Source organism: Spinacia oleracea, chromosome 6 (genome assembly GCF_020520425.1).
Source record: "Spinacia oleracea cultivar Varoflay chromosome 6, BTI_SOV_V1, whole genome shotgun sequence".
In the NCBI taxonomy this organism is placed as follows: domain Eukaryota; kingdom Viridiplantae; phylum Streptophyta; class Magnoliopsida; order Caryophyllales; family Amaranthaceae; genus Spinacia; species Spinacia oleracea.
Window position 1 is genome coordinate 141716277 of NC_079492.1, and position 27169 is coordinate 141743445.

General features: G+C 33.4%; 2 protein-coding genes and 1 non-coding gene across 3 annotated transcripts; all 3 read left to right on the top strand.

Moving 5' to 3' along the window:
* Nucleotides 1-10643: 10643 nt before the first annotated feature.
* LOC110784318 (uncharacterized mitochondrial protein AtMg00810-like) lies at nt 10644-11651 on the top strand. The gene is made up of 3 exons (XM_021988756.2): nt 10644-11226; nt 11276-11345; nt 11435-11651. The coding sequence occupies exons 1-3, from the start codon at nt 10644-10646 to the stop codon at nt 11649-11651; spliced, it is 870 nt and encodes a 289-aa protein (XP_021844448.2).
* A 3016-nt stretch (nt 11652-14667) lies between these two features.
* On the top strand, nt 14668-19182 carry LOC110784397 (methylsterol monooxygenase 1-2). Its single transcript, XM_021988852.2, has 5 exons — nt 14668-15173; nt 15735-16057; nt 18160-18307; nt 18402-18434; nt 18759-19182. The coding sequence occupies exons 1-5, from the start codon at nt 14844-14846 to the stop codon at nt 18810-18812; spliced, it is 888 nt and encodes a 295-aa protein (XP_021844544.1). The 5' UTR covers nt 14668-14843; the 3' UTR covers nt 18813-19182.
* A 4942-nt stretch (nt 19183-24124) lies between these two features.
* TRNAK-CUU (transfer RNA lysine (anticodon CUU)) lies at nt 24125-24197 on the top strand. The gene has a single exon. It is a non-coding gene; the product is annotated as a tRNA-Lys (tRNA).
* Nucleotides 24198-27169: the final 2972 nt, after the last annotated feature.

The window sequence follows — 27169 nt, forward strand, 5'->3', positions numbered from 1 at the left end:
GTTGTTAAAAGGGGCTAACACAAAGAGGAAGTATAAATCAATATCTGATATGTATTTCACAAATACATATCAACCACTAAACGAGAAAATAGGGATAAGACAAATGCTAAAGGACAAAATCAATTTTTTTTGAAAATGACGCCTTTTTTTGGGAAATGGCATCAGTTTTTGAAAAATGGCATCCATTTTTCCAAAGGCATATGTTCTTTTGAAAAATGGCACTTGTTTTAATTTTTGTCTTATCTCTATTTTGTCGTTTGGTGGGATGATATGTATGTTGAAATACATATCAGATATTGGCCTCTCCGCTCTCCTAACATAAACCAGGGAAGCATGATCCATAGGTGATTTGTTTTTTACTTTGTTCTCGGGAGGGGTCAAGTAATCACAATTCACAAGGTATAGCACTATAGGGTAAAGGGTGAAGAGACACATCTCAGAGATGTGTTTCCAAACACTTATTCGAGGGTTAGACAATAATTTCATCATCATTGAAAACTTTTGAGTACCACATTTGAGAAATGAATACCATTTTTGAACTTTCTGAGTATCATTTTTGAGTTTATGAGTACCACTTTTGAACTTCTGAGTATCATATTTGAACTTATAAGTACCATATTTGAACTTACAAGTGTCATATTTAAGCTTACGAGTACCACATTTAAACTTATTTTGATCTGATATATTTTTGTCAAAACATATCTGAAATTGAAATATAATTCCTCCCCTAAGCTATTGCCCCCATTTACATGATCTACAAACCTTTCTCTTTCTTTTATCGTCGTTAATTTTTCACGTTGGCATTCTCAGAAACAGTAATCTTCCCTTTACCCGAAGCATGCATCAGTAAAATAAAGCGAAATTAGTTAAAGGAAAAAGGGATTATTAAAAAGCAGTCAATCTCATCATAGAGAAATCTACATGACACTTCAACCACTAAATCAATTGTACTATTGCAAGGGATGAATGAAAGTGATAGTTATATGTTTGGGATTAAAAGTCTACACTCTAATAAATGATTTGAAACCATATTCTATCATAGTTGCAATAGTTCTAAGTTTATGTACGGAGTTTATTCAAAACTATATTAAGCTCGGTTCGATCTACATGATTATTCTTGTTTAGATCGGATCCACAATAACACCTCCTTTTAATTCACCGAATTAGTCTTACGTGAATCTGTTCTACAATGATATTAGTGTAGATCCAACACCAATAATCATTTATAGCAACACTTTTATACAAGTCAAACAATTAAAATAAACTGAATTTGAGATGGACGATAATAAATTAATAATGGCATTGTGATCACTCTTGGACATAAAGTGAAAAGATAGATACACAAGGAAAAAAACGGCCCACACTATTATAATTAGAAATAGATTCGTTTCTTTTCATCACTTTTTTACCTTAGCAGTGTTAGCACTTGCCTCATGTAGAGATCCATTTAAAGATATGCAATATCCGTTTTACTATTTTTGTCATTACTTAAAACACTAATACGGGTCAGTAAGCCGGTAAGAGGATGAAGTTGGATGGTTAATGTTTTAAGTTATTTTAATCCAAGTTGTGTGTCAACAAGCAATGTTTTAATTTACAATTAGCTCTTGAGCCCGTTATTTGCATAGTGATTATTTAGCCCTTTTTTAAATTTTTAATTTTATTGAGAGTTTGTGATTTTAGTGTGAATATATGATTTAAATAGAGGAGAAATTTGAAGGATGAAAAAATATGTAAATTAAATGGTGAATTAATTTTGAGTGTAAAAAGGAAGATAAAGTGGAAGAGGTTGAACGAATATATGAACTAAATGGTCATGGTGTTGAATGGGGAAGATGGGGCGGAAGAGAGGTTAGAGCAGTAAAATACAGCAAACAACAACAACAAGAACAAAAATCAAATTGATAGCTAGATGAAATAAGAGGATGACACGTGTCATCTAATACTAGATATAGATATAGATTGGTGTTGAATGAGAGAGATAGAGTGGAAGAGACATTGGAGCAGTAAAATACAGCAAATAGAAAAATAAATTGATAGATGAAATAAGGGGATGACACGTGTCATCTAACGACGAAAGGAGGACACGCTAAGCAAGTACAAGAAATTGGCCCTGCTCCGCTTTATTATCTATGATTTTACTTTTAAAATATTATAGACGTATAGACAGACTAGATATAGATACATAGATTAAATTGTTGGAATTGATAACTAAGGCAACCCTAAGTACTGTTGTTAGTCTACCCATAATTTACATCAATTACTCCCATCATCCTTCAATATATAATAAACACTGCTTCATTTATGTGGAATGATAAAACCTTACATAAGGAAGCATGATCTTGATATTTCAACCCAATGTTTTTCAATAGGTCATTCAATAATCAAATACTCCGTATGATCACTTACGTTGTATTTAGGGATAAAGATTATATCCAAATAATCTAGGATTTCAACTTTGCTAACGGCGTATCTAACTAGATCACCGATTCACCGATGTTGATAGTTCTCCTAGTAAAATAAAATTATTAGGAAAAAAAACTAAGTTAAACCTAGAAAATTGTTGTTAATTGGATAAAGATTAACATTATTTTCTATTCATAAATAAAGTATAGTGAATCAATCAATAAGCAAGTGTTCTGGTATGTAATGGGAACGGTAGGAAGGGCTTGCTCTATGCCTCAGATTCTCTATGCTGATAAAGATCTGCACATGTAAGAATGTTAGCTACCATCGGGGGTGGATCGGGGGTGGTTCAAGGATCCACCCTCCGATGTAAAGCCAGATAGTGTACGTATAAGATTCTTATGTAATTGCTTAGTAGTGGGATTGCGTATATTTGCAATAATTATAGGTGGGTCGAATGATGGAGGGGATGGGCTATGATCCATAGGATAGCGATCCGTTGATCTTTTGACTATCGCTATCGTTTGAATGTTCCGATAGGAAAGGATGTTAGCTAGAACTTACTTCCGCCTGCTAACAAGGCATTTGCTTGGTATCATATCATATCCCCATAAAAATTCCTAATGGTAGGCTAATAAGTATCCCGTATAACTAATCCCCTCAGAACAAGTACAACTATCTCGATTGGTGTGATTGTTTTGGAAACACTACAAGAAATTGTATTTTAAACGATAACCTAATTACGACGGGTCAAAGATCTCGTCGCAAAAGCCTTTTGCGAAGGGGCTAACAACCAACCAAGACGGGAATAACCGTCGCAAATGTCTTTTACGACGGGTTAACGACGGAATTTTCCATTAACTACGGCCCCCTTTTATGACAGGTTCGCGACAGAAAATCCAGTCATTAATCAACGATTATTGGCCTTTAGCGACGGGATTTTCCGTCGTTAATGGTACAATTTTTTGTAGTGAAAAAGTGAATGACCCCTTACATCAAGTCTTACATGAAATGATTGTGTCGTTGAAAGTACTTGAGTAGAGGCCTAGATGAGTGACTTCAATTCTAATGAAATAGGCCTATGGCTAGAAGTCTAGAAATTAGTTGCATTGGGTACAATATGTTGTACCATTTGTGGGGATAATTTGTCATGCGGTCCAGCCTTCTCCACTTGAAATGTGGTGGGGATGGATCGTCGAACGCTAGGCATGCCTGTTTATGTATTCTTATACGAAGTATCAGAATCATTAGATAGTACGTGTTAGAATGTTAAATATGTTAAATATGTTATAAACAAATTATTCTATCTCCATCATGCCTAGCTTGCACTTTTGGGGTTCTAAGGTTCTTATGGGTACGGTTAGAATATTTCTTGAATCGGTCTAGTTTCCTTTGAGCAATTCAGCACGGGGATTTCTCTCTATCACATTATTAATGAATCACGTTAAATCTTTTTGTTTTTTTATTTGCATTCTTAATCTTCATTTTTGATTCAGTTATAACAGATACAATCAGAGAATCACGCATAAAATATGTATGATCATTGACTCATTCAAATGGTCCAAGTAGATTTGCTAGAACCAAACACGACTTGAGCGTTTTCTTTTATTCTCTATGGCTTTCTTCTCTTGTAACTTTACTTGTGTAGCTTATTCAGTTTCAAGGTGGTTCACATGTGAAATGGAAATGGAGTATTTAGATTAAATTCACATGTGAGTGCATGTAGGACTAGTTCCTCGCATTGAATTCAAATAGAGAATATATTGATGGCAAATTTGCCAAAAAGAACCTTTTATAACTCAAATTTTGCAAGAAAGGACCTTATATTTTTTTTTTGTGAAATCATACCTTAATGTAAATTTTTTTTGCGAGAAAGGACCTAAGGGAAGTTTTCGGCATTGATTAGGTTTTTTCGGCCATTGACTTGCACGTGTCACTTAAGTTGGTTAAAGACACTGATTTTTACGAGTCTTGAATTTTCAAACTTGATTTTATTTCGATTTTTTTTTTCAACTTTAGGTTTTAAAGCTTAGAATTTGAGGAATATTGGGTGTGGTTAGCAAAATAAAGCCACACGTGCTTCTCACGTGCAAATCAATGGCCGGAAAACTTACTTTTGGTTGTCATTCGCAAAAAAAAATTACATTAAGGTGTGATTTCAAAAAAAATATATATATATATAATGTCATTTTTCGCAAAAAAAATTACATTAGAGTGTGATTTCACAATATATATATATATATATATATATATATATATATATATATATATATATATATATATATATATATATATATATATATATATATATATATATATTATAAGGTCCTTTCTCGCAAAATTTGGGTTATAAAAGATCATTTTTAGCAAATTTTCCTATATTGATTAATAAGTATATATGAGATTATGAGTAACTACCGGTTTTACAAAAGGGGGAAATTGACTCATATATAAGATTGGTAGGCTACTCTACATGTCAACAAGTGGTTTCATTATGGAACCCTGTCAAGCTTATATATGGTCAATATCTTCTCTTGTATAAGCTTGTGTATGGTCCGTTAAGTTTATCACTAGGGTTGTTTGATTCAAGTGATATTTAATTTTAATACCAATTATATGCAACTTTCAAAAAGGAAAATGGTGCTAGTAAAAAAATGGACGAAATATGTCTTATGTCCTTTAATTTATTTATTTTGCTTAAACTTGATCACCATCGCCTGAAATATAGGTAGTAGATATGCTGCTTAAACGGGCGCATGACATTGATAACCTGGCAGAAGTAGAGCCATCTTGGATCATCATAACTCATGATTTAATAACGGGTCCAAATAAGAATCTATAACGTATAATGATAATCATGATGATGAGTTCACAGTGTTAGTCAAAAAGAAACTGCTTTAATTTAACCAGTAAATAAAATTTCATCATATATTTCAAGTTCACAGTATCATGATGATGAGTTTACACCATGTCCACATTGTATCGGGCCGAAAAGTTCAAGACATGACCTAGGAGCGGCCCAAGCCCACGTGCTTTCAGGTTGGGTCGGGCCGGTCATCGTGTCTAAAGGACAATTTTACTAAATTTAACGTGCTTTGTCGACTTATCGTACTTTTACCAAAAAATTAAGGCACAAGTCCGCCCCATGGCCCACGACTTCGTGCCCGTGTCGGGCCGTGCTTTTTTCGTGCTCGTACCAGGCTGGCTTTTTTCGTGCCTGGTCGGGTCGGGCTTTGTACCGGCCCGACCCACAACCATCTTTATCTAAACATATCCTAACTCTTACATTAGGACTCAGAAATGACGACGCTTAAAGTGCGTTCTATTCATCTGATTTTCACAATTATTATTTATGAAATTATTAAAACTATTAGGATTTAGTTTTAGTAATAAAATGTATTTGAGTAACCGTATTTTTCCTGAACTACTATTATCTGAACTTAAGTCTGATTTTGGTTGAGTTTGAGCCATTTCTACCAAGGTCATATTTCTATACACATGTGATGATCTGAGTAATGGAACGGGTCAGGTGTCATAACATATGGTAATTAGTTAATTGTTTTATCATGCACGAAAGTAACCAATATTTTACACTTTTATATTCAGGTTGAGCCATATATAAATAATAAACACACAATTTCAAATATAATCTCGATAATCCAAATGCAATTAGATCATTTGGATTTGGTTAATTTAAATCAGGTCTATTTTGTCAAGTCAAACCGTTTTCACGATTCCATATATAGCTAAATATGCATGTAACTCCCAGCTGATTGGGGAAAGGGAAGATTGGATATATGCCTTTTCACAAATTCTACCGTCTCTTATCTTCTCTCCTGAAAAGCGGGAAGTAAGCATGCCTCTTGGGGATTTTAGCATTGAGGCAACTAAAGATGATTGGAAGCTGACCATAGAAAACGAGATGTTGGATAATCTCATCATTATCTATTAAAAAAAAACACAAAAATTATCCAATAATGATAGGCCTGATTTGATTTGGTTGGACCAACTTTGTTTTTGTTAATTATGATCGATCAATCGGATCCCAATGTTATTAATGCCACTTTATATTTGTTACTACCACTCTCCTCCAAATTAAAGTACAATTCAGTGGATTATTACTATTATTATTAACTGTAATTACTTTTATTAGTGAAATTAAATCCATTCGTTCCAAATTAACGTGGAAAATGATGTCAAATCCAGTAACACAAAATATATGCATGCTACTCTAAGCACGATTATGTCCCAATAAGGCAAAATCCATAACTTAACTTCCCCGCGCATGCTAAATTATTTTACTCTAGTACGGCTTTTGTAAGGCAACATCATGGCTTCTGTATGCCATACAAGGTCAAAGAGCATACAGTTGAAAATTTGAAATGAGCAATGAATAATTTTTAGTGGGCTTAGGGCAAAAGAGATTCTGACCATGTATAGAAGCTTGTCTGGTTATAAGCTGTTAGATGTTAGCTGATTTGACTATCGGAGTAGTTGTTTGGTAAATACTTGTTAGTGTTAGATAGTAGTCTTTAATTTATGTGTGTAGGAGTACTCCCGCATATATGGAAGAAATATGATGTTTTGGTTGTCTTTAAATATAGGCAAATTTGTCCAAAAGGACTTTTTTATAACTCAAATTTTGCGAGAAAGGACCTCATATAATTTTTTTTTGTGAAATCACACCTTAATGTAATTTTTTTTGCGAGAAAGGACCTTAGGGAAGTTTCGACCATTGATTGAGCTTTTCCGACCATTGACTTGCGCGTGAGCAGCACGTGTGGCTTAACTTGGCTAAAGGCACTGATTTTCCCGAGTCTTGAATTTTCAAACTTGATTTTTTTTCGATTTTTTTTCAACTTTAGATTTTAAAGCTTAAAATTTTTGAGGAAAATTGGGTGTGGTTAGCAAAATAAAGCCACACGTGCTTCTCACATGAAAGTCAATGCCCAGAAAAGCCAAGTCAATGCCGGAAACTTACTTTTGGTTGTCTTTCGCAAAAAAAATTATATAAGGTCATTTCTCGCAAAAAAATTACATTAAAGTGTGATTTCAAAAAAAAAATATATAAGGTCCTTTCTCGCAAAATTTGGGTTATAAAAGGTCCTTTTTAGCAAATTTGCCTTAAATATACTCATGTCCTTCATATATTGAATATGAGATGACTTAAGTTATTGAGCCAAGTGGAGTATTGAGGTTGGTTTGCTAGTACTAGGTTGGTAATATAATTATATATTATCAATCAATACTTAACACTTTAGCACTTTGCACGATCCATTTAATGACATGACATACTTAACATTAATTTTTTTTGCGGTTATTAATTAATTAATATTTCGGTATTAATTAATTAATTATTTTAAATAGGATAATACCAAGGGAAATTATTTAGTAACTGTCATATTGGTTTTCCTATTTAATCTAATGCATTAGGTTAATGTTATTAATTACGTTTTTCATATTTCTCAGAATGTCAGTTTCTTCCAAAATACATGTTCATGGGAATGGTTGAATTTGTTGTATTCCATTCGTGATTAGGGAATACTGGGGGTGGATTAGCTTTGAATCCCATCAACAGTATAGCGGGGGCTAATATTATCTTAAGGACATAGATTAATTCGCCCTAATCTAGTTTCTGTATTTTACGTTTTCATAATTCAAAATATAGTTATTAACAGTTAGTTGTTTCAGTTATAAAATATCCAATAAGCTAATTTTTTTTTCAAAAAGCTCCTCCTATGATCTTTTTGTAAAAGACCACTTTGGATGAAAAAAAATCTTCCAAACAGCTTCTAATAACGCCTAAATAACTTTTCAAAAAAGTCAACAAGCTAATTTGTATCGAAAAAATCATTTTGCTCAAAAAATTAAATCTACGATCCTAATTGAACATGGCCTATAAGTTAGATTTTGAAACATTTGATACTTAATTAATTTATTACAGAGTTACAAATTTGAATTCCCCTCTCCATTTGTAACTTGTAATTACATATTTTCTAGACCATACTTTTGTGAATGGTTCTAACTAGTTTTTAATAATTCACAATGAAAAGTAGCAGAGTCTTTTCGCAACACGGACCCCAATTCCCATATGTGGTTAATTAATCGAAGTGCAATATGAAAATCTCCAAATGATGATTCTCAACTACTACAAGACCACGAGAGAAAAGCCACAAATTTTATTATGAAATTATAAGATGGTTAATGGTTTAAAGGTGTGATGTGGCCATTAGCATGGTTAACCCTTGGCTTATTTCAACTGTTAATTAGTGGCAACTTTTAATTAGCTATTCTTCACATTATAATATGGACCAATTTGATTTGTGGCTCAACGAACAAAGTAACAGACATTTGGAGTTTGGATTGTATTTTAATACATACTTCATATTCAAAAGATTATGGGACATTTTGGCTAAAAGTCTTCTAAAGTAAGCATTATACTATGTAGATGTCACGTGTGTTTGTCACATGGTGGTGAAAGACACCACAAATTTTCAGGTACATTTGTCCATACAACCCTTATGTTTTCCGTAACCCTTTTGTTTTAGTCTTCAAATAATGTTATTTTTCTTTCAACAAAAATTAAATTCGACGAAGGCTATTGTCAAAATATCATTTGCATAAAGGATACGTGCCTTGTCTTACTTAACACAAATTCTTATTTACAAGAATTATACAATAAATATTGTACATCGGAGTAAAAGTTAACTCAAAATGCTTAAAAGTTAAGCTTATATATGTAAAAGTTATCTATTTTTTAGTGATAAATTTTTTCATTTTAAATAAACTTATTTCTTCAAAATCTATAATAATGTATAAAATTAATCATTGAACTCTTTAAAATGTTTATCTATCAACTTTTTTTACTAATATAAAAATTAATCAAAACTTAGTTAAAGTTACGAAAAATTGGGTAAAAGTTATCTTGGTGTACAATAAATTTATTGTACACCTTGTGCACGCAAGACCTTTTGCTTACTTAATCATTGAATCAAGATTATCATTGATACTCTAATTATTCTATCGGGACTTCTTTTTTCCAACTATGAAGCTAGGGTAGTAATGATCGAATAGGTAGTCCGTAGTTTTCAACATCTAACATGGTATCACAGCTAAGGTAGATCAAGCTTCCATAAATTTATTAGTCTTTTATTTTCTGGGAATAGTGGTACGCTTATTCACTACGTCTTCCGCTTTTATTTTCTTTGCGTACACCATATTCGAATTATTTTGTTAGAATTGTTTGTTCGTTTGTCTTATTAACATAGGATCGTAATATTAATAAACACCTTCCGTCCCAATTTAGTCATTACACTTACTTTTGCATAAAGTTTTAGGTGTAAGTGGTTGTTTAGTTATCAATTGTTACTTTATTGAAAATGTAGATGTGATAGGAGTTAGTAGATGTATTTTTTTAGTTGAATGAGAGAGGGTGTGAGGAAAAAAAAATAGTGGGAAAAGAGAGACAATATAATAATTGTGGGGCCATTCCTAATTTAGAAGTGTAACACCTAATCTGGGACGGATGAAAAAGAAAAGTGTAACAAGTAACAACTAATCTGGGACGGAGGGAGTATCATCATAGTAATATCATGGGTACACCCCTCCCTCCTCGCGTGGTATTGCACCACTTCAGGCCACTCGTCCCCCGCCTCCATCACCTCGAGTCACCTGTAGCCAACACGGAATTTTTAAACCAAACCCAAGATATGGCCTCACTATGCAACCCACTGGTCCGCTCCTAACTTGCTCACTCGTTCCCGAAAATCACAAGCTTGCCTTGACTGACCATAATTGGAATGTGGCGATGCAAGATGAATATGGTGCTTTAATTAATATTGGGACATGAGATCTGATGCTTAAACCTACGTAGGTGAATATTATTAATTGCATGTGGATTTTTTCTCATTAAGGAAATGATAAAGGTGACCTTCTACGGCACAAAGCTAGACTTGTTTGTGATGGCAGGTCACAGGAAAAAGGAGTTGATTGTGATGAAGCATTTAGCTCGGTGGTCAAACCGACAACTATTCGCACCGTTTTGAGCCTTGCTATGGCAAGGCGTTGGTCCGTACCAACTTACATGGTGATCTCCAGGAAACATTTTATATGCATGAACCACCAAGTTTTGTAGACAAACGTGATCCAATTATGTCGGCTTGCTCCGCAAAGCGCATTATGGCTTAAAACAGGCTCCTCGTGTATGGTACCAATATTTTGCACATTTTCTATTACAAATGGGTTTTGTCATTGCAAAAAATGACACCTCTTTGTTTACTTTTAAGCATGGTGAAGATATGACTTACCTATTACTTTGTGTTGATGATATTATTTTGTGCACCTCATCTGATGCTTTGTGTGGCCGATTGATATTCCATTTGAAAACAAAGTTCTCGATGTCTGATTTGGGGCCTCTGAATTACTTTTTGCGAAATTTTTTATCCCGTAATCCTACTTATATGATTCTCTGTCAGCAAAAGTATGAACATAAAATTTTGGAATGTGCAGACATGAAGACTTGTAAGCCTAATGCCACTCCTGTTAACACCAATGCAAAGCTTAGTGCAGATGTCGGTCCTCCTGTGGCGGACCCAACTCAGTACCCCAGACTGGCAGGTGCTCTACATTACCTTACTTTTACTCGCCCTGACATTGTCTATTCGGTACAACAAGTGTATCTTTTTATGCATGATCCACGGGAGCCTCATTTGTATGCATTAAAGCGTATCCTGCGTTATATTCAAGACACCATTGATCTCAGACTACACTTATATCCTATTTCTACTTTGCGCTTGATTACTTATACTGATGCAGATTGGGGTTTGTCCTAACACTCATCATTCAACTTCAGCATAGTGTTGTTTCTTAGGTGACAATCTTATTTCGTGGTCTACTAAGCGTCATCCTACTCTTTCTAGGTCAAGTGCAGAGGCATATTGGTTACATAACCTTCTCCTAGAGTTACATTGCTCTATGCGTCAGATACCATTATTTATTGTGATAATGTTAATGCTATTTATTTATCCAGCAACCCCGTCCAACAACAGCACACCAAACATATGAAGATGGACATCCATTTTGTTCGCGAGAAAGTGACGATGGATCAGGTACGGGTGTTGCATGTTCTTTCGCGATATCAGTTTGCAGACATTTTCACAAAGAGTCTTCCTCAACAATTGTTTTTGGATTTCAAATCCAGTCTTAGCGTACGACCTCCTTCCACTACGACTGCGGGTGTGCGATAGAGATATAAATCTCTTAGGATACTTGATGTATATAGACTTCTAAGTCATACTAGTGTACCTAATTCTATTATGACTCATAATGTTATCCTTATATATTTAATCAATGAAATGCACTCTAATTCACGGAGTTTCACAATATCTAACAAGTTTTAATTTCGCATTAGTATAAATTATAAAAATGTACATAAAATGAATGCAATGAGATCCCACAAGTTAATATTTGTTTTTCTATTATTTATACTACCAATTACGGTCAAAGCATATAAATAGTAAACATGAGGAACTTTTTTATATGGGGGCATGAGGAACTTTATGGCCCTATTTGGTTCAATATTAGTAAAGGAAGGGAAGAGAAGAGAACGGAAGGGAAGAGAAAGGAAAGGAAATAAAATATATTTTCCCATGTTTGGTACGATGAAAGAAATGATAGGAATCCCATGTTTGGTACAACATTAGTAAAGGAAGAGAAGGGAAGGAAAGAAAAAACGTGAGTTTAAGCTTTAATATTTTGTTTGACAGATTTAATTTTTCTTTCCTTCCAAATTCCTCCAATTTTGGGAGGAAAGGAAAGTGAAACTTTTATACAGTGAGCTTTCCTTCCAATTCCCTTCATTTCCTTTCACTTTCCATATAATTTTTTGAACCAAATACAAGAAACGTTATTTTTCCTTTCCTTTCTTTTCTTTTCCTTCCAATTCCTCCCAACCAAATAAAGCCTATGTAACCTAGCAAGTAGCTTTCAATTTCCTTTGATCAAGCATCATTTTAATTACTCCGTACTCCCTCCGTCCCTTAATACTCGCACTGTTTTGACTTGACACGCTTGTCAATGCACAACTTTGACCACCAATATCTTTAACAACATATTATAAAAACTTATAAAAATATTAATATTTTGAAAATATATTAAGATGAAGCCAACAATATATTATATACTAACATTTATTTTCATATACTAGAAATAAAATAGGATCAAAGTGAATTATGTGAATAGTGTAAAAAGTCAAAACGGTACAAGTATTAAGGGACAAAGGGAGTATTTGCTAAAACTAGACATATAATCAAATCAAGATCTTGAGAAGTAAAAACCATGTGGATCCCCTACTTAGAAAATCCAATCTCAAATTAACATATTTTTTGTTTAATATTTATAACGAAAAAGGGAGGACAACTTTTGGTAAAGGCTCTCAAACATCACGTATGAACAATAAAATTAACTACTAAAACCACCAATCCCATGATCCATCACCCTATTACAACAACCCTAAAAAATAAGAGCACCCAACTTAATAAATTCAAGGTTTTTGGGCATTGCCTCCCAATACAACATTTCATATGGCCCACATTTGTCTCTTTTAGGAGCTTTGATCCCTACTACTACACTCTACTCACATTTTGCCTTACTTCACTACCAATATTATACTAATCCTACCAATATTATACTAATCCTATTGTATTTTAGTACTAGTTTCTAATAACCCCATTTTATAAAGGAAAAAGATATGCATAGCCTTTAGGCCTTTAGAGTTTCTAGAGGCTATCTTGAAACGAAACGTAGAACTATTGAGCATTAATAAGAGTTCTTGCATGTTAAAAAAAAAGAGTTAACGATATATGAAATGCGGATATTCTGTCCCACAATTTGTATTTCATTTATATGTTACTTTCTTCTAGGTTGATATTGTATTTGATCATCACTTTTTATTTTGCAACAAAAAGAAGAAAGTGGCACGTATTGTGGAATAAGGGATTTTAATTCCGATAAATGCAACCCTTATAATTGCGAATAAGCATTTTAAATTAAGATTAATTTAATCATGTGTCAATAGAATGTTTCGTTTTAGCTTTTTTTTATAGGTAGCACTTACAATTGCATACATGCATATATATTTTCCTTGATAACAATATCAATTAATAATATGATTTTGTCAGTTTAGTGTATAAAATTAAAAGAAGAAATACGCATCCTTTCACACATTAGGACTTTGTATAAATACAGAGCTAAATAATTTGTTATGAATAACTCTATGCATGGTACAACAAAACTACTAAGTATTAATTTGTCTATGTGCTTGTCCATTATGAGCAAATGCGTAAAAGAAACCCTTAAATGTTTTTTTTAACAAAACCCTTACTAATAAGTTACGGAGGACATACTACATCAATTGTACGTTAAAAGATCCCTCATATTCATATACGGAGTGTCGGAGTAGCTATTTTTGTAGGGGTCAAATAGCTAATAGTATATCAAACGTTAATACTCCGTATATTTTTGTGGTAATGAATACGGAGTACAATTTAAAAATACTCCCTCCGTCCCGGAATACTCGACCCGGTTTGACCGGCACAGAGTTTAAGGGACTTGAATTGACTTATTTAATTTAATAGGTAGTAGTTGATAGTGGGGTATTATTTGAATGTAGTTAGTGGGAAATGTGTGAAGGGGTGGGGTTGGGGGAGAGTAGGGGTTGAATTTTTAATTATTTTTTGTATGGAGTAGGGGGTAGGTGGGTTAATAGGGGTGGAGTAAGAAATAATATAATATTGTTAGAATATTTCCATTTTTAGAAACAGGTCAAGTATTAAGGGACGGCCCGATAAGGAAAACAGGTCAAGTATTCCGGGACGGAGGGAGTAGCTAATTTATCAAACATTAATAGGTTGATGGTTTACCCTGAAATTCAAAATATATTTTTTTACAAAAAACCCAAAATTACAATGATAGTCGAATAAATTTACATACTTTAAAGATATATTTAATGTTTATACGAAGTATACAACACAATCCGGATACAGATCCATACTATTAATCTGATTTTCATCCATTAATAATTATTTTGACAACTCTATTAAATCGATTTTTTTTCCTTAAAATAAGTGAAAATAAAATAAACAGAACAAGACGAACCCTTTGAAAAGGACAACCTCTCACTCAGTTCTTTGTACTTTCCCACCATAATATTCCACCTAAACACTAAATACGATCCTCTCCTTTAAATATCAATCACTTCTTCTCCTTTGCCAATTGCCAGCCCAGTCCAGCACACCAAAAACAGCATCCAACAAAAAAACAAAAACCAAATTTTTTTTTTAAAAAAAAACTCAAAAAAACACAGATACATTCATTCAACATTCAACATTCAACATCATACGGATTACTCTGCTATTTTTCTCTCTCCAGAAAATTCAACAATGTTGCCTTACACTACAATCGGAGAAGCCGAAGCAGCGTTAAATCGAAGTCTCACATTTGCAGAAACCCTTTGGTTTAATTACTCTGCTAATAAATCAGATTATTTTTTGTATTGTCACAACATTGTCTTCCTTTTCGTCATTTTCTCTCTCATCCCAATCCCTCTCGTTGTCGCCGAGCTTCTTCGCGCTGCCAATGTCGAGCGCTACAAAATCCAGCCTAAAGTCAGATTATCGTTTGCTGAGATCATGGATTGTTATAAGACCGTTATGAAGATGTTCTTCTTTGTTGTGGGCCCTCTTCAACTCGTCTCCTATCCTTCTGTTCAGGTCAGTTTTTTTGTTTTTTTATAATTCTTATTTTTTGAGTAATTGTGTTGCTGGGTTTTAATTAATTTGTGCTTTTATGAAGCGGATTTTTTTTTTCTTTTTTGATGATTTTGTTGAAAAGTTCTAGCAGTTTTGTTGTGGTTGGGTGCATGTTGATGCTTTTTAATCATATGCTTGATTTAACTGTTGTATTGATAATCTGATTCTTATGTTTGTGGTAATGATTACGATTTTCGGGTTAATCAGGAAGTTGTTTCAAGTGATTTTGATTTAGATTTGGCAACTTTTTGTGTTAATTGGTGTTTGATGTGTGAATTTGATATGTATGTTAATAAGATTCGGGGATTGATTTTACTGAGAATGTTGATTTTTACTGCATTGGTGGAAACTAATCATCAAAATTTCGTGCAATTGGAGGATGAAAGTAATAGATTGAACAAAAATAGAAGCTACTATATTAGAAGTTGATTTTGCAATTTTTTTATTTATTGTTTCTTTGTATTGAGTGATTGATAGCTTATGATCAGGGGAACTAAAATTATTGATTATGATATGTGGCAGTTGATTGGGATAAGGACAGGACTGCCATTGCCGTCAGGGTGGGAGATATTGATCCAATTAGCTGTATATTTCGTAGTTGAAGATTACACAAACTATTGGGTGCATAGGTTTTTACATTGCAAATGGGGGTACGAGAACATTCACAAGGTGCACCATGAGTATACTGCTCCAATTGGTTTTGCAGCACCGTATGCACATTGGGCTGAGATTTTGATCCTTGGGATTCCATCGTTTCTTGGCCCTGCATTGGTTCCGGGTCACATGATTACGTTTTGGTGTTGGATTGCTACGAGACAGATTGAGGCGATTGAAACCCATAGTGGGTACGCATGCTTATGGCCCTCCTTTCTTTTCTTTTTTCATTTTTGTGATGGTCATTCATTTTAACATAATAATGATGTTAAACAGTTGATTATCGCCTTTTACACTTCTTTTCTTTCATGTTCTAAGTAGGATATCAAGAAAGTGATTTGGATTTAATGGATCTTTATTAGCACCATGCCTCTTATCCACTGTGAATATAATCAAAAGCCTGATTTCTTTTTTTGACTCATTGTACACCTTTTGAATTACACATTGCTTTCCTAACTGTATCTATTGATGAACTGTTAAATTAGTGCTTTAGCTTTAAAGCCTTTAATCATTGACTTAATGATGAATGTGGGTATTAGTATTAGATTTATGTGGTTTACTGTTCTCTTCGGGCCCTAAAATAGAAGTTGACATTGTAACTATGTACTAGTATATTATATATCTATATATGTATTGACACAGTCTTTCGGTATTATAACAGATTGCATGTCTTTCATGTCCCCAGCAACATTTGCCTAGTCAAGTAGTCACACCCTGATAAATATATGTTCAATCTGTTAGTTTTTGCATGTCATGCCATGACTCGTTGCTACGAATCCTCACGAGTGAAATAGTTACCCTTAGTTACTAGCTGCATTGATTTCAGTACCAAGTGTTGCTGCTTGTCAAAGAAATTGCAACACAATCACATTCATTGTATTTGGGTTCTCGTTTGTTGTCAGGCCCCTTTCCCGCTTGTTCATATACGGAGTAGTTATATTTTTGCTTGGAACATGTTTTGTGTGTGTAGTAATTAAGTCCTATAAAATTCTATTGGTGTAGTTACTGGTAAAAAGGGGAGAAATTAACTGGAGAAATCTACACAGGGGTTGCTAACATTTTGTCATACAACAACAACAACAAAGCCTTAGTCCCAAAATGATTTGGGGTCGGCTAACATGAATCGTCATAGTTTTGCTAACATTTTGTCATCTTCAGACAAAAACTTCTTCTTTGATGAGTACATACTTTTTGTCATAGTTTTGGACATTTAACTGTTTAAGATATCAGGGGTTATCAACTAATCATCCATCATGAGCAGGGTGTGGGATGGGATTGTAACCTTTGAGGAATTCCTAATCCCTAGGAATAGATTGTAATTTTAGGGATGTTTTCACCATATTCCTGGAGTTTTGTAGAACATTAAGTGGGGAAATCGTGATTTCTTAGGGTCTTTTTCAGATATTATAGACCCGTTTCAATGGATTGCCAGTTTAGAAGGTGCTTATTGACCGACGAAGTACAACACTTAGCCTTTCATTTGCTTATATGAGGAAATTAACTGGAGAAAATAAATATAGTTTCCCCTGAGTACCTGCAGAAAGATTTTGAATCTCCTCTTTATCTGATTGGCATAATCCTGAACCTACTTTCTCTTTTTGCCTGTCTAGAATCCAGAAGGTATGGCTATTTTTCTTGGAGAAGGATATAATGATGTTAAATACTCCATAATGATTTTTTGCAACATACTGGGTTTGGATATGCTTGATTAGATTTGGTTGTACAAGTGTGGTTCATATGTATACCTTTTTCTGTTTTCTTTTACTTTATTTTGGAGCATTTCACATGTTATTAGCTTTTTTGAAGGACATGTTATTAGCTTTTGGTTGTATGAATTTAATTTTTGTCATGATGTGAATCCTAGCATTATAGTTCTTGAATTTTCTTAATTCCACCATACCACAAATATAGTGTTTTGCAAACAGAGTAGAGATAACAATAATAAGATTGTATGTTAATCCTTGATCAATAACTACAAATTTGTTTGAATGTGGATTTCTGTCTTCTAAGGCATGAGATTTTATAAATAAAATGATTAAGGTTTCTTGTGCCGAATAAATTAGCCCATGAGTTAAATATAAGACTTAAATAAATGATGGTTTATAGCGTGTACTTCCTAATCGAGCTGCATTAGTGTCTCACCTTTTGAAGTTTTCTGTATTATTCCTACTTGCCATCATGAAACTCACAGTGGTTGTGAATGGATTCTTTTGAGCTTTTTTGTCGGGGACTTTGGCTAAACATTTCATTGTTCGTTATCTTGATATGAATTTGCTGATCTGTTTTCTTGTAGATATGACTTTCCATGGAGCCCCACTAAATACATCCCATTTTATGGTGGTGCTGAGTACCATGATTACCATCATTACGTTGGAGGACAAAGCCAAAGCAATTTCGCTTCAGTCTTCACCTACTGTGATTACATCTATGGGACTGATAAGGTGATTGCTTTGTGTTTCAAGTGATTATTAGTTTTCTTGTCAATTCATCTTTAAATACTCACTGCTCTTTCCTTTCTATCCGTTGTCTTTTCAGGGATTTCGTTACCAGAAGAAGGTCCTTGCCAAGGTACACCATGGTGTCTTGTCAAACTCTTGTATACTTCATATATATTTGGCCTTCAGCCCTAATAGAAGTCATATATTAACAGTAGTTTCTATATAAACTTATCTCACTCGAATCCACTTCACCTGGTTGTTTAAAGCTTGATCAGTCTAAATTTTGCTCATAAGAACAGAACAAGGTTATTGTAGTTTTATTGCAGCTCTGCATAACTTTCGTAGCAGTAGTGCATGTTTCAGTCATGTTACAGATCAGTTTGTAGGAGCTACAACCTTTACACTAAATTGTTTTTGATCTGTAAATAATCTCGGTGTATGGTTTTCTATGCAGTTGAAAGAAGAATCAAGCAGCAATGGCCAACAAAATGGGATAAAATTCGATTAGGGATATCCGTGGCATTCTTTCTGTCTCTGTGGGTGGATTATCAGATATAGTTTTAAGGTAGATGACGCTCGCTAATCGCTATGCTGAGCTGATGGTTCAACTGTAACATGTGTAGTCTCAGCTGGGGGGTGAGGGGAAGGGGGTGGGGGATATGTAGTTTTATACCTTGCCTCTTGTAGTTATATGTTTTAATCCCTTTAATGGGTTGAAAAAAATATATATGAAGTGTTTATGGCCTTCTGTGTCTATTATAATGGGGGACTTTTTTGTGTTTGAATATCAATATTATAAACAGTGTTTTGTAAAAAAAAAAGTTCCTGAACATTACTTCCTCCGTTTCTAAGTAATTGCCACTTTCACTTTTCGAGAACTAACTTTGACCTTTTATTTTTGGAAAGTAACTTTGACCTTTGGTTATTCTTAAAATATACTCTGCAATACATTTAGGTTTAATAAATTATTTTAAAATGAACAATTAAGAGGATAAACCCTCATCTCAGTAATAGGACCTCATCTCTGTTCTCCTCGTAAGAGGACTTCTCATTGATGTAGAAATGGAGGAGAGGAATGTTTTTTTAAAGATGAATAACATTCATCAAAGTAAAGACATATATGAAGTTCCACGGCTCGTTAGTCGAAGAGGAAATTTTGGCAAGTTGAATTTCGCCACGTAATTGTATGTTGGTTCAGTGGTGATTGGGGCTGAACTTGTCTGTTGTTTCAGTGGTGATTGAGGCTGAACTTGGTAGAGAGGACCCGTGTTCGATCCTCCGCAATAACAATTGGGAGGGGACTGAAACCTATCCACCCAAAACTCGCCCCGAATCCGGATTACCCCTAAGGGTGAACCGAGTGCTAACACCAAAACAAAAAAAAATATCTTTAAAAGATAATAAAACTAAAACAATATGTTTATGTTAAACAAAACACCAAGGAACCTATCCTTTACCTATTTCACACACTTCATTTTTATCGTTAGTTGCATGGCTAGATAGTTGCCCTAAAACAGACCTAGTGCACTTATCGATAAAAGGCACTATATCCGTTTTAATGCACTTGTCTAAGGAGGTATGAGTGTGGTTGAAGATGAAGTTGTTTTGACGTTTTCAAAGGTACTAAATTATACGTAGTAGATGGGAAGAGGGTTTTCCAAGAAAGGGAAATCTGATTTGAGTGGTGGATTTGATGGGTTTATGGGTAAGAATCAAGTGCAACCAATGCCGCCCGTGGGGATAAAAAAAGAGTCATCAACCCCAAGGTGGCTCCAAATCTCTTTAGTTCGTGGGTAATCCCTAAAAATATATAAAGTATTCTCGGGTTCATTTTGACACCAAGTACAAATATTAGTTGGACCAACATGTCTTACAAACAAGGTATGATTATGAAGCAATCTATCAAGGAAAGCAAGCCAAATAAAAAATCTGAATTTTGGAATCGTAAGAGTCCTCTTGTGAGGAAGAGTGCATTTGAATAACCGCCATAGCATTTTTGAAATCGAACTTTCCATTAGAAGACATTTTTGAAAACATGAAATCTTTTTTACCAAAAGACAGACTTGAGAGGGGGATAGATGCACATAGTTACTTCACACAATCAAGGAAAGGGAAAGAGCTAGATTGAGGAGAAGTCCCGGGTACAATTGAGCATGAGTTTAATAACAGTAAAGTCAACATCTCCCTTGTGTATTGGACGAGAAATCATCCGCCTAATGTTGGAAATAATACGTGTAACCATGAAATTGACAATAAAATAATAAGAAAGAACACAATACTCAATAATTGATCTCAAAAGCGTTTTCAGTGACGAATGCTCCCCAAGGGTAACACAACTAACTTCCAACTCTGTACCCCGATTAGAAGGCTGGAATTACTTCAAGAACTGCTCAAATCTCTATGAGACAATAATGAGAGAGATAATATTTTTTAGGGTTTTTTTTTGTTTCTCTATGTGTCTCTAAGTATGTATCTTGGAATAAATAAAGGAGTATTTATAAGGAATTTGGTATAAATCGCAACTCATAAACAATACTCCAAAACCAATAACCCACGACAAACACTGAAACAGACCCACAAGCGTTATCATGTTAAAGGGATCCGTATTGCATTAACAATACCAACACCTAAGAGGCTTATCCCCAAGCTAGTTTTCCTTCCACAAATCCATCCGCAATTCCCCACGAAATTGTCCTTGAAAGGTTCCACATTCTACCCATAGCTTTCCACAAATAGGACCCCGAAGAGAAGGTTCTAAAGAGGTTGTTGGACTTCGAATATTTATCATTAAAAACTTGGACGGCCAGATTATATTCTTGGTGGATCATTCTCCACCACAATTTTAAAATGTAAGCTCTATTTAAAGTCCTCATACAACCAATTCCTAGACCCGCTCTTGCTTTGATTTATCAATTCTCTCCCCACTATGTGTAAACCCTTTTTATCACTCTCCTTTTCCAAATGAATTTAGCCATGCAACTATTTATAGATTTGAGAATGGGTTTGGAAAGGAGAATTTATGCATGTACTCTCTCCGTTTCCAAATAAGTGTTTTGTTTGGAGATAATTCTTTATTGATAAAGTATAAATAAAAGGGGATTTTATGAGGAAAAAGTGAAAAAAAATGTAGGATGTGTAAGAAAAAGCAATCATGATTTATGAGAAAGTGAGAAAAATGTATGTCCAAAAAACATAATCATAACACTTTCTAGGGAACGCCGTAAATAATTAGGCACAATATTCAAAGTAAAGGAGACGAGATACAATCTACTCGCCTTAGGAGAAACTTAGATTTCTAAGAAGCGAACAACAATGTTGTTCATGATAAACTTACCAGTAGAATAAGTGGATCTCGTTCTCAATACAGAAAATCCTAAATCAGGGTTAAGTATCAAGAATTATTTACAGTCGGTGAAGATAGAGAAAGAAAAGATCGAGGAATCATGGAGAAAGAAGTCAAGTTCGATAATTCGTCATGTTTTCATGGCAAACAAGTGTGTACAATACGCAAATCCAAGATTGAGTGCAGTGATCCAGACATTGTATCGTACCGCTTATCGGTCCGAGCTATAGCCTTACGGTTTGCATTCGTTTTGAAACCATAACTTGGAAAAGCGCTTAAGGATTAAAAAGCTTTACTTATTACGTTAATCCATGCAAGGAAAACAAAGAAATTCAACTCCGAGCATAGACAATGTATTTAATCTATCAATGTTGTGTACGAGATTAAATTTCCTAACAGTGATGATTATGTGGTGAAGTTAAAGTCGGGTGCCTGTGATTTTTTTAATCAAGTTAGTTTGATGTTCGATTTATATCTGTACACCATAGGTACTCCAGGAGTCCAGGGTACGCACACAAGGTGGTTGACGGTGGGCGTTCCAAGTTATGATATTATCTCATCAACAAGTTGTTATGATAGTAGGTGATACACAACATGTTTGGGAAGAATCTTGTAGAGCTAACTTGATTCAAATTATTCCATAGGATTTCTATCCAATAAAAGAAGGGTATTTGGAGGATACGATAAAGAAATTACTACGATTTTTAATGTTCGTAGGACCGTAAATAATGTCTTTTATGATACTGAATTTGAATTGATAATGATAATGAAGTTAATGGAACAAGAGATGTTAGAGAAGTGATCAAGTTGATATCCCGAACTCGGTCTTTGATAATGGAGGTAACAAAGGATTAGGGTTTTCGGGTCAAGATCCACGAAAGCAATTCGGAGTTATGCCGGAAGAGGCAATAGTCGGATGATAATACTACTTGTACGCCGGAAGTAAGATGCAAGAACAACAATATGCAAAGAGAGACAACAACCATGTGTGCCAACAAAGAGATGCACCCAACTTCGAATCAAATTACCAAACATAACTACATAATTAATATGTGTATTATATACGTAATTATCTTATTATCGATGTAATTATCATGTATGTAACATATCCTTCTAGAAGGTAGAGCAATGAGTACACTGAAGCAATAGACGATGCATAGTTAATTAGTTGTTTTAATTTTCATAGCTTGCAGCCTTGCACTAGTATTTCAACTTTGTTACGTTTATGGTTATTAATAAGGCAAATTTGTCAAAAATGACCTTTTATAACTCAAATTTTGCGAGAAAGGACCTTATATAATTTTTTTTGTGAAATCACACCTTAATGTAAATTTTTTTGCGAGAAACGTCCTTAGGAAAGTTTCCGGCATTGATTGAGCTTTTCCAGCAATTGACTTGCACGTGAGCAACACATGTGGCTTAAGTTGGCTAAAGACACTGATTTTCCCGAGTCTTGAATTTCCAAACTTGATTTTATTTCGATTTTTTTTTTCAACTTTAGGTTTTAAATCTTAGAATTTTGGAGGAAAATTGGGTGTTGTTAGCAAAAATAAAGCCACACGTGCTTCTCACGTGTAAGTCAATGGCCGGAAAAATTCAGTCAATGTCGGAAACTAATTACTTTTGGTTGTCTTTTGCAAAAAAAATTTACATTAAGGTGTGATTTCACAAAAAAAAAAATTATATAAGGTCCTTTCTCGCCAAAAAATTTACATTAAGGTGTGATTTTACAAAAAAAATTATATAAGGTCATTTCTCGCAAAATTGGGGTTATAAAAGATCCTTTTTAACAAATTTGTCTATTAATAAATTTCAATTCAATTCCCTCAATCTCGTGGTTGTGGTTTTACCTTTACAACGACGTGGCTTTTCACATATTTGGTTAATTTGTTTGTCTTTTATTGACAATTAAAATTTTTGTTGTGGAAGAATTTAAATTTTATTTGAGCATGTATTTTCTTTCTTTACGATATATTCATCATGTTATCAATTGAAGACAAATATGAAAACCTAATTAAATTAAAACGAAAAACACAATGTTAAACAACTTCTACATAATAATCATTGAACTAAAACGATGATATTCGATGACTTATTGACATATTAAAAACAACAAGGACGCAATTGTCCGGCCAACAATATGTTATAAATTTATTTAAGCTAATTCGTCCAAATTTTATTTTTTTTTACTTTATTTGTAAAAACTTAATTGTTCATACACTAAATTTTTTGTATTCCAAATTTTTTACTATTAAGGCCGAGTTTTTCAGCTTTTAGGAACTAAGTCAACACTTGTTCATATCAACTAATTTCGAACACTAAACATTCTCCTTAAGTTCATTAAAGAGTGGGCTTTTCATGAATACTAAAATTAAAATCTGAAACTGTGTTTTCAATTTTAGTTTTTTCCTCAAAGATGTTTGATTTCTTTCGTTATTAATTTTCCTAGAAGACTAAAAATCGTGATTTGTCAGCAAGCCCGTCTAGCTCAGTTGGTAGAGCGCAAGGCTCTTAACCTTGTGGTCGTGGGTTCGAGCCCCACGGTGGGCGAACTTTTTCATATCTTTTTCAAAATCTTTTATGGAAGCAACAAAGGTATATGGGCCTCTAATCCTCTATTGATTTCAAAATTTTTATGGAAGCAACAAAGGTATATGGGCCTCTAAGAATCGCTAACTGCTGTACCCGAGTACAGTCAGAGCGGTACAGCCAGCTCTGGCTGTACCCCCCAAAAACGACACGCTCATATTGTTTGTTCATTCTTGTCGACTGTTTGTTCTTTTTTATTGTACTGTTTGTTCATTCTTATTGTACTGTTTGTTCTTTCTTGTTGTACGGTTTGTTCTTTCATGTTGTTTTTTAAATTCATCATCAAATTTTCATAATTGTTGTATTTTTTGTTCTTTCTTCTGGAATTTTATGTTCTTTTTTATATTGTTTGTTCTTTCTTGTTTATTTGTTTGTTTATAATAATCATATGGTTAATGTTCATAATTAAACTCTTCATTAATCTTTTATTCTTTCTTTTTGTATTGTTTGTTCTTTGAATTTTATGTTCTTTTTTATATTGTTTGTTCTTTCTTGTTTATTTGTTTGTTTATAATAATCATATGGTACGTTAATGTTCATAATTAAACTCTTCATTAATCTTTTACTCTTTCTTCTTGTATTGTTTGTTCTTTCTTGTTGTACTGTTTGTTCTTTCTTGTTGTTTTTTAAATTCATTCATCAAACTTATTGTTGTATTGTTTGTTCTTTCATGTTGGCTTTAAAATTCATCATAAAATTGTTCATAATTGTTGTATTGTTTGTTCTTTTTTCTGGAATTTTATGTTCTTTTTTATATTGTTTGTTCCTTTTTGTTGAATTATTTGTTCTTTCTTGTTTATTTGTTTGTTCACAATAAATATATGGTTAATGTTCATAATGAAATTTTTCACTTCATTGGTCTTTTATGTTTTTACAAGCGCCTATATTGTTTATTTCCAAATAAATAAATAAATGTTCATTTTCAAAATAGTAAATGTTCATTCCAAATAAATAAATAAATGTTCAATTCCGAAATAGTAAATGTTCATTTCCGAAATAGTAAATGTTCATTTTTGTAGTTTATTTCCAAATAAATAAATAAATGTTCATTTCCAAAATAGTAAATGTTCATTCCAAATAAATAAATAAATGTTCATTTCCGAAATAGTAAATGTTCATTTTTGTACCAGTATTTTTTCTTTCTTGTTGTATTGTTTGTTATTTCATGTTGGCTTTAAAATTCATCATAAAATTGTTCATAATTTTAGTATTGGCTGTTCTTTTTTATATTGTTTGTTCTTTTTTGTTGAATTATTTGTTCTTTCTTGTTTATTGGTTTGTTCATAATAAATATATGGTTAATGTTCATAATGAAATTGTTCACTTCATTGGTCTTTTATGTTTTTACAAGCGCCTATATTGTTTATTTCCCAATAAATAAATAAATGTTTATTTCCAAAATAGTAAATGTTCATTCCAAATAAATAAATAAATGTTCATTTCCGAAATAGTAAATGTTCATTTTTGAAGTTTATTTCCAAATAAATAAATAAATGTTCATTTCCAAAATAGTAAATGTTCATTCCAAATAAATAAATAAATGTTCATTTTCGAAATATTAAATGTTCATTTTTGTACCAGTATATTAATGTTCATTTTAAACAACACAAAACGACATCGTTTTGGATGGGGGTACAGCCAGCTTTGGCTGTACCCGGGTATAGCCAAAAATTTGCGGGCCTCTAATCCTCTATTAATATCGACCGAGACTTTGTAACCCATGGTGTAATCCTGTAATGTAATGTTTTTTCCTGTTATGATTTTTTTTTTAAATCGAAGCCTCACGCAAATTTAAAGATAAAGTGCGAGAGAATGGTAAGGAACACTGAAAAGAGTCTCTAACGAGCTTACTTTAGTAGGCTAAACGTTTATCACTAGACCTAAATTTTCTTGGTTATGGTATAACTACTAGAAAATTATTATGGAGATTATTTTTCTATATATACCCCCTTCTAATATTTAATGTAGGGATCCCCTCCCAAAAAAAAAACATCTATGCATATAGATGCATGAAATGTCATGTTTTTCATAAATGAGATGATAAAATAACATAGTGATAAAAAATATAAGGTATGCCTACACTAGATACAGTCGGGTGCATAATAGGTACTCTACAATTGGTGTATAATGTAAATGATCAAGGCAGCTGTATTAGTTGATTAGTTCCACCATAAAAGCTTTCGATGTATTTATCTCAAGGCTTTTTAATAAAGAGATGAATTTTACTGCCCAATGACTTTTGGTCATTATTTCATCTACCTTTTGGGCTTTCTTGATACAGAAAAAGTCATTCGCTCAAATACAGTGTTGTTTTGCGTTTTGCCAAACATGTGGCAGGTACCGTATTGGTACTGGTAGTCATTTGATTGGACCCAATTATATCATTTTATGGCATGTCCCTTTCCGCCTTTTCCACATTTTTTCCTACTCCTAAAGACATAGTCTCTTGCTTAAAAATTAATTATTTTGATTGTGAAAATTAGGTTAATTCTTTAAACTTGTGCTAGCTTTTATCTGCAGGGTGTAAAGGAGCCGAGCCGAGTCGAGCCGATTTGTAGTCTGTTGGAGCTGACATTGATAAGGATTACTAGTGTTCGAGTTAACTCGAGCATGAACGAGCTTTGAAAAATTCATATCGGAGCTTGGCTCATTAAGAATTCGGTTTGTTCAAGCTTTGTTCACAAACAACGTTGTTTGTAATTCGAGTTTAAGCTCGAGCTTGAACGAAAGGATAAAAAAACGAGTCCTATATTACCTTTAAAACAGCAAATTTATGCATCTAATCTATTATGTTCATATATATCCGTATAAGATGGTATATCGGTACCCGTTTGGCATCAAATCACATTCACATCATTTGAAATTGGAACTAGCTCACTATACAGGCAGCCATTAAAATCATACGAAGCATTTGAGTTTAGAGCAAAATGTAA

Excerpts from the sequence above, each read along its gene's own strand:
- LOC110784318 (XM_021988756.2), top strand. The coding sequence starts at position 10,644 with ATGGGTTTTGTCATTGCAAAAAATGACACCTCTTTGTTTACTTTTAAG. Across the intron at positions 11,227-11,275 it reads TTATACTGATGCAGATTGGG|GTGACAATCTTATTTCGTGG; the intron begins GTTTGTCCTAAC and ends GTTGTTTCTTAG. Across the intron at positions 11,346-11,434 it reads TCAAGTGCAGAGGCATATTG|CAACCCCGTCCAACAACAGC; the intron begins GTTACATAACCT and ends TTATTTATCCAG.
- LOC110784397 (XM_021988852.2), top strand. The coding sequence starts at position 14,844 with ATGTTGCCTTACACTACAATCGGAGAAGCCGAAGCAGCGTTAAATCGA. Across the intron at positions 16,058-18,159 it reads GCGATTGAAACCCATAGTGG|ATATGACTTTCCATGGAGCC; the intron begins GTACGCATGCTT and ends GTTTTCTTGTAG. Across the intron at positions 18,308-18,401 it reads ACATCTATGGGACTGATAAG|GGATTTCGTTACCAGAAGAA; the intron begins GTGATTGCTTTG and ends TTGTCTTTTCAG.